The following is a 6,980-nucleotide window of genomic DNA, read 5'->3' on the forward strand; positions in this document are numbered from 1 at the left end:
CGATATGGGTTATTATTTAGCTGATCGTACATATCCTAAATGGTCTACAATTGTTCAAACTATTCGTGATCCTCATTCCCAACAAAAGAAATATTTCGCGATGAAACAAGAATCGTGCCGAAAAGATGTTGAGCGTGCATTCGAAGTTTTGCAATCATGTTTTGCAATTATTGCAGGACTCTCACGTTTTTGGAGAAAGGAAATGCTACATGATATAATGACTACATGTATTATACTGCACAACATGATAATTGAGGATGAACGTGATCTCAATGCACCAATTCAAGATGCTGTAGAGGCTCCAACTCCAACTATAGAAATGGTGATAGATGAAAATCTCCGGTTTGGACAATTTTTAGCTAGACATAAAAAAATTTAAGAACAAAAATGCTCATTTTGAACTCCGTAATGCATTAATAGAGCATTTATGCGAGCAACGTAATAATTTTGAAAATTGAGTGTTTATGTAATTGTATGTCACTTTTATTTGAATTTGTTCCCTAATTTATGTATATTATATTTTCTTGCAATTTATGTTATTTAAAAATTTAGAATAAAATATAATTTCATATCACATTAAAAATTATATAAAGTAATTATTTGGGAAAAAAGAAATAAAAGATTTATATTATGAAATAAGAAAATAAGAATGAAATAGAAATAATAATATAATATTGAGGAGAAAGAAAAAGATTCATTTTTACAGAGTAAAATAGAGAATTGGGTTGGAGTTGATTGTCTGAAAAAATAGAGAACTCTATATTTGGAGAGTAAAATAGAGGATTGGGTTGGAGATGCCCTCAGGGAAAAAGGGCTAAAAATCATATATATATATATATATATATATCATATCATATATATATTATAGGCCTAATCCATCGGTGGCCCCTTAAATTTGGCACGAAGTTTCACTTAGGCACCTTAAGTGGGCGATGTTCATTTTAGACACCTCATGTAGGGTCTCGCTGTGTCATTTTGACACTTTTATTTGAATTTGTTCCCTAATTTATGTATATTATATTTTCTTGCAATTTATGTTATTTAAAAATTTAGAATAAAAAATAATTTTATATCACATTAAAAATTATATAAAGTAATTATTTGGGAAAAAAGAAATAAAAGATTTATATTATGAAATAAGAAAATAAGAATGAAATAGAAATAATAATATAATATTGAGGAGAGAAAAAAAATTTCTTTTTAGAAAGTAAAATAGAGAATTGAATTGAAGTCGGTTGTCTGAAAAAATATAAAACTCTATATTTGGAGAGTAAAATAGCGGATTGGGTTAGAGACTCCTTAGTATACTTTTTTTTGTTTGTGTTCTTCAATTACTTCCCCCATTTTCGCCCAATTTCTCTATTTTTGGCGCAATTTTTCCACCCTTTTACCCACCATATAACTATCTAATAAAATACTCTTTCCTCAAATTTCCTTACATCTCCTTGCAAATTCCCCAAACCCCAAATTCTAGGGTTTTCATATTACTTCTCTCTGTAATCCAAACCGTTATCCGGCTTTGTCCCCTCTGATCACATACCTTTAGGTTTGGATTTCTGAAATTTGGGGTGAATTTTGATCAGAATTCGAAGAAACAAGAGAAAGAAATGAGCTTTCAAGATCTAGAATCGGGTCGATCAGTGGGTCCCCGTCGGGGCTTTGTGAACGGGAAGCAAGACACTACCCAAGCCGTGGCCTCAGGAATTTTCCAGATCAACACCGCCGTCTCCACGTTTCAGAGGCTGGTTAACACCCTAGGTACACCGAAGGACACCCCTGAGCTACGCGAGAAGCTGTGAGTTCTTTCGATATTTTGTTAAATTTTTGATATTTTATTCCATGATTTTGATAGTTTAAGAATTCTTTGCAATCTGTACGTGAACAAAACTAGAACTGATCCTTATGCTGTTGTTGACGTTCAGCTGGTTCTTGTGGTTTAAAGACGGAGCATTGCCAGGTCTAATGGGAGTTTTTTTATACAAAAGCTTGGCATTAATGTGTTTCAGTTGTGATTGGAATTTTTTGGGATAAAATTAGTCAAAATGATACATTTTTACAGCTACTTTGCTGGTGATGTAGTCTCCATCGGCTAATTTGGGAACTTGCGTGTGTTATAGGATGAGTTTATTTATCAGCTTCAGCAGAGAGGCAGCAGTATGCTTGACAATATATAGTCTAAAATTGCTTACATGCATGCCAAATGGCAGTGTCTTATACGAAAATCTTACAAAGTAATATCTCGTATGCTTGGGAAATAGACATCCTGGAGGGAGATATTTGAAGGAGAAGAGCAACGAACAAACCCGGGAACCATTATATATGAGAATGATGAACTTACTGTAAATAGAAGTGATGGACCACCTATCTTGGGTTTTCATCAAAACAACAATTTGCAACTGCAGGATATACTTTTGATGATGAATGATAAAGCATGTTCCTGGTCTAAGATTCTAAGGAGATAGTATGAAAAGAAGTTTTGAGTTGAAATGCATAGGCCCTATAGAAGTCCACTTGCATATGTAAGTGAAACATAAAAAGCATGAAGGGTTCATGTTGCTCCAAAAGTGGCACATGTGCTTCATTGAAGTAAAGCATGCACGTTGAGTAATTAGTTCTAAGCAGCAATAATGAATTTCCCTTGGTAATAATAACAATAATAGTTACATTTGTCTCTACAAAACCCTTTACCATAATATATTTATGATATTATTTTTTTGATGAAAATGTAGAGAGTTTTATTAGTAAAGTACCAAGAATGAACCAAAAAAAGTACATCAGAAAGAGGAACATCCTTCTAAATATTGAAGGAGTACAAGAGATCTAATAGTGAATCAGAATCAGATACAGGAGCTTTCATACACCATAGATACAGTTTTTTGAACACCTAGATTTAACCTGTTCTATGTTGTCTCTCTTGTCATTAGAACATCTATTGTTCCTCTCCATCCAAGTAAACCAGAAAATGCTAGGAGGGATAGCAATCCAGTAGTGCCTGTTATCCTTCGATGCAAACTGTTCATACCAGCTGCATAGGGAGAGTTTTATGCATCGTGGCATGACCCAGTGAACACCAAGTATGGGTAAGAAACATAGTCCAGACCTGTCTACTAAAAGCACTGTGCTGCTATTAGCCGATATGAATAATTGTCTCATGCTTGCATATGTGTGTGGTGATAGTATCTGTTCTAGCAGTCTCTTTTCAGAATATCATTTAGGTAGTTGGTGAATAGGTGGGATAGCCCTGCGAGGTTTACCTATCAAATGCCTTTAGCTTGAACAGGGTGAATGTAACTTGGACTTTTCCCAGGTTGAATAGAGGACTAAGATATGGATAGGTAACAAAGAAAAAGAAGCAGTGGTGGGTTAATGCAATGTATTGATCTTTGGGGATTTGACATTATATGTTCAATCATGTATTAAGCAGATAGTTAATTCTAGTTTTGCTGTCCGATGTTTGTTAACCCAACTTAATGATGCATCAACTATTATAATATAGTGTGTTGATGAACTGAAAAGTGGCAACTTCTAATTCATATTGGGTATCATTAGATTAAAAGAATTTCAAACATGTTTGGTACTTGTGCTGATTTTCTTAACTGCAGGCACAAGACAAGGCTACATATTGGGCAATTAGTGAAAGATACTTCCACAAAACTTAAGCAAGCGAGTGAAACAGATCATCGAGTTGAAGTCAGTGTAAGCTTCAAAAAGTGCTCTCCTCATTTCTTTGTGTTTGTCTTGTGGGACTGCACTTTGATATGTATGTGTGAAGCATGTATTCATCTTCTCTCATCATGAATTAACTATATTCTAAACATTCACCACCCATATGTCTTTCTTGCACTTCTTACATCACAATTCTCGCTTTTGCTTATAACTGTAAATTTGTTCTTGTGTTCTCAGGCTAGCAAGAAAATTACAGATGCTAAACTTGCTAAAGATTTTCAAGCTGTATTGAAGGAGTTTCAAAAAGCTCAACGGCTTGCAGCTGAGAGGGAAACAGCATATACACCTTTTGTTCCCCAAGCAGTTCTTCCTTCTAGGTAAGTGAGGGTATACTTCACTGGAATTTAAATGTAGTCAAATTTGAAATGTGAAGAAGTACATCAAAAGCATCTTTTATCTCAATAATCGATCTTGCTATTTTACATTCTCAAATAAAACTGTGTACCTTCATTTTTTTTTTATCACCTCTCATTTCTAGTTCATCCTCTTTTGTAGAACAGTTACACTGATGGTGAGGTAGATGTCAGTTCAGATAAAGGTCAAGAACAGCGAGCTCTTCTTGTGGAATCTAGAAGGTAAAATAGGCTAATAATAGTACTCCTTTATGCGTACTCTTAATCGTTATTGTTGTTGTGCTGACGGTTTCATTAATTTCTACAAATTACCAGCAAGACTGTTGTCAATTCTTGATGCACAGGGAAATGAAATTGACCTTTAAATTTGGATTCAAGGTGACTTATGGTCTACTTCAAATTAGATGGAGGACTGGGGATTGGAATTTTTGGTGATTTACATTTGTGCAACATGTAGAGTAGTGTAAATTTTCCGGAAGAGCTGTCAAATATGATTGAATCGAACTGAGATTCTTTTGAAACAATTTTTTTTTTTGAAACAAACTTAACTCTTTTGAAAATGCACTTGGGGTAAAGTTGATGTTAATGTGATGTATTTCAACTATGATACCATAATGTCTTCTTTTATTATAAGTTTTGGCTTGGTGATATTTGGTTTCTGTTTCATCTTCCATGTACCTGTGCTGCAGGCAAGAGGTTTTGCTTTTGGACAATGAGATTTCCTTTAATGAAGCTATTATAGAGGAACGAGAGCAGGGAATACAAGAAGTACAACAACAGATAGGTGAAGTTAATGAGATCTTCAAGGATCTTGCCGTGCTTGTTCATGAGCAAGGAACCATGATTGGTAAATCACTCTCCTTCTTCTTAAAATTCAGGTACCAAAGGGAACACATTTTGATGTTTGCAATTGTTTCTCAGATGATATTGGTTCCAACATTGAGAATTCTCATGCTGCAACTGCACAAGGGAGATCACAACTTGCTAAAGCTGCAAAGACCCAAAGATCAAATTCATCTCTGGTAAACCCGACATGTTTCACACTTCTCATTCCTTACCTTATAAAAAACACCTCTCATCCTTGAGACAAAATTCTGGGTTTGGCATGCTTATATGCTGTACTGTAGCATGAAGCCTGTCTGTTACTCCTTCCTTCCCTCCATAAGAATGGCACAATTATTTATTTGGAGCATCACATAGTTCAGAAGTCTGGTCGACCAAATATAGACCAAAATCTACTGTAATTCTACAGTACGATTTATGTATAAGTATGTAGTTTTATTATTTAAAAAGTTAAGAAATATATGTCCAAGTTAACACCAATAGTTAATGTCCGCGCTCATATCTTGAACTCCGACATTCTTTTTAGGACGGAGATAGTAGTATTTTTTGGAGCTTTACCTGATAGGGTTTCATGGACTTTTGAGGAATTCAATTGTGAACCACTGGTGGTTAGATGTAGAAAAGGAATGTAATGTACCGGACCATTTAGACAGTGGTCGACTTAGAAATTTCTTCATTATTTTATTATAACAAGTCAAGTAATGTTATTGCTCGAGGTTATTTGATGTATCCGAAACTGGGGAAGAAGGGAATTAGTGGTTAAGTTATGTGTTCCAGAGTTGGGGTAAAGGAGGGAGAGTTGCAGTAATTTGAGAACATTTGAAGTACTATTATGAAATTTTTGATATGCAATCATTGCAATAACTCTAATTTACATCATCCTCATATGCGAATTCAAATTGGTGATTCTGCTTCCCACCCACTTTGTGCACATCATATCGTTTTTCCACCTTATTTTCCTTGAACTGAATAATTTTTGTCTGTAGATGATCTCCTGACATATTATACTAATTGCAGACATGCTTACTCCTGGTGATTTTTGGAATCGTGCTCCTTATTGTTATTATAGTACTTGCAGCCTGATTTGAAGATTTTGAGATATAGGAAAAGGATCCTAAACTCTGTTCAGCAGTTGAGAGATCTTTGTGATGCAAGTTGTTTGAAGGCTCAACCTGGCGTAATATTGTGCTGCCTCAAATCTTTGATCATACTAAAAAAAGAAATACTGTCAAATGAACTGTTTGGGGGGAGGGGGAGTGCAGAGTTTGTGTTTAATATTGTAAATTTGGTGTTTGGGTTGCCGCGTATGTTACTGCCTTGTAATGGCACTAATACAGGTTTGTCAATAAAAATGATTATTTGGGGCTCTTCGTTTCTACTTGCCCTCTGGGCATTTCTATTGTTGATGCTGATAAAACAGTGTATGATGCTTTATTCTTTACATGATGTTTACATATTCATTACATTCTTTATGATGCTAGTAGGTTAGAATTTTTAGTTTTGTTCGAAGTGATCTTCATAAAGTTGCAAACAAAGACTTGAAGCTTTTTATTGTAGTCTAAAATGCTTTTGAAATACTATATGTTTGCCTAAGGTTTTTTTGTATTTACGTACAACGAAATACTTAATTGGCTTCTAACATCAGCACCCAAATGTAACAATTCTTTTTATTGATAGAAACAATAGAAATTCTTGATTACGTAAATGCAGCACAGTTGCTGAGTTAACCAGAATACTAAATAGGTGTTATCTATGCTATGATAAAATGATATGAGAAGGACCATTTTCTCAATATAATTCTGTTGTTATATACTATACTATACTATAATTCTCAAGTTATAATCTCAGTATAATTAGTTCACAAACCCAAACAACCCTTTAATGGTGCTAAAAATTAGAGTAAATCTTTCAAATGTAGCAATATTTTTTCTATATTTGCAGCTTCAAACAGTGAGTAATATTATAAGTTAGATCTATTTTGCGGCTCCAAAATAATTTATTTAAGTTAAATAACAAAAAAGCAAAAAGGTGTGGGGACCTGATATTATTCGGGGGTTT

General features: G+C 34.3%; 1 protein-coding gene across 1 annotated transcript; it reads left to right on the top strand.

Annotated features, from left to right (window-relative positions):
* Nucleotides 1-1,320: 1,320 nt before the first annotated feature.
* On the top strand, nt 1,321-6,292 carry LOC102584384 (syntaxin-22-like). Its single transcript, XM_006365913.2, has 7 exons — nt 1,321-1,795; nt 3,603-3,696; nt 3,904-4,043; nt 4,227-4,301; nt 4,769-4,926; nt 5,001-5,101; nt 5,940-6,292. The coding sequence occupies exons 1-7, from the start codon at nt 1,608-1,610 to the stop codon at nt 6,003-6,005; spliced, it is 822 nt and encodes a 273-aa protein (XP_006365975.1). The 5' UTR covers nt 1,321-1,607; the 3' UTR covers nt 6,006-6,292.
* The last annotated feature ends 688 nt before the right edge of the window (nt 6,293-6,980 follow it).

The sequence above is a fragment of the Solanum tuberosum genome, unplaced genomic scaffold (assembly GCF_000226075.1).
Source record: "Solanum tuberosum cultivar DM 1-3 516 R44 unplaced genomic scaffold, SolTub_3.0 scf00593, whole genome shotgun sequence".
Lineage (NCBI taxonomy): Eukaryota > Viridiplantae > Streptophyta > Magnoliopsida > Solanales > Solanaceae > Solanum > Solanum tuberosum.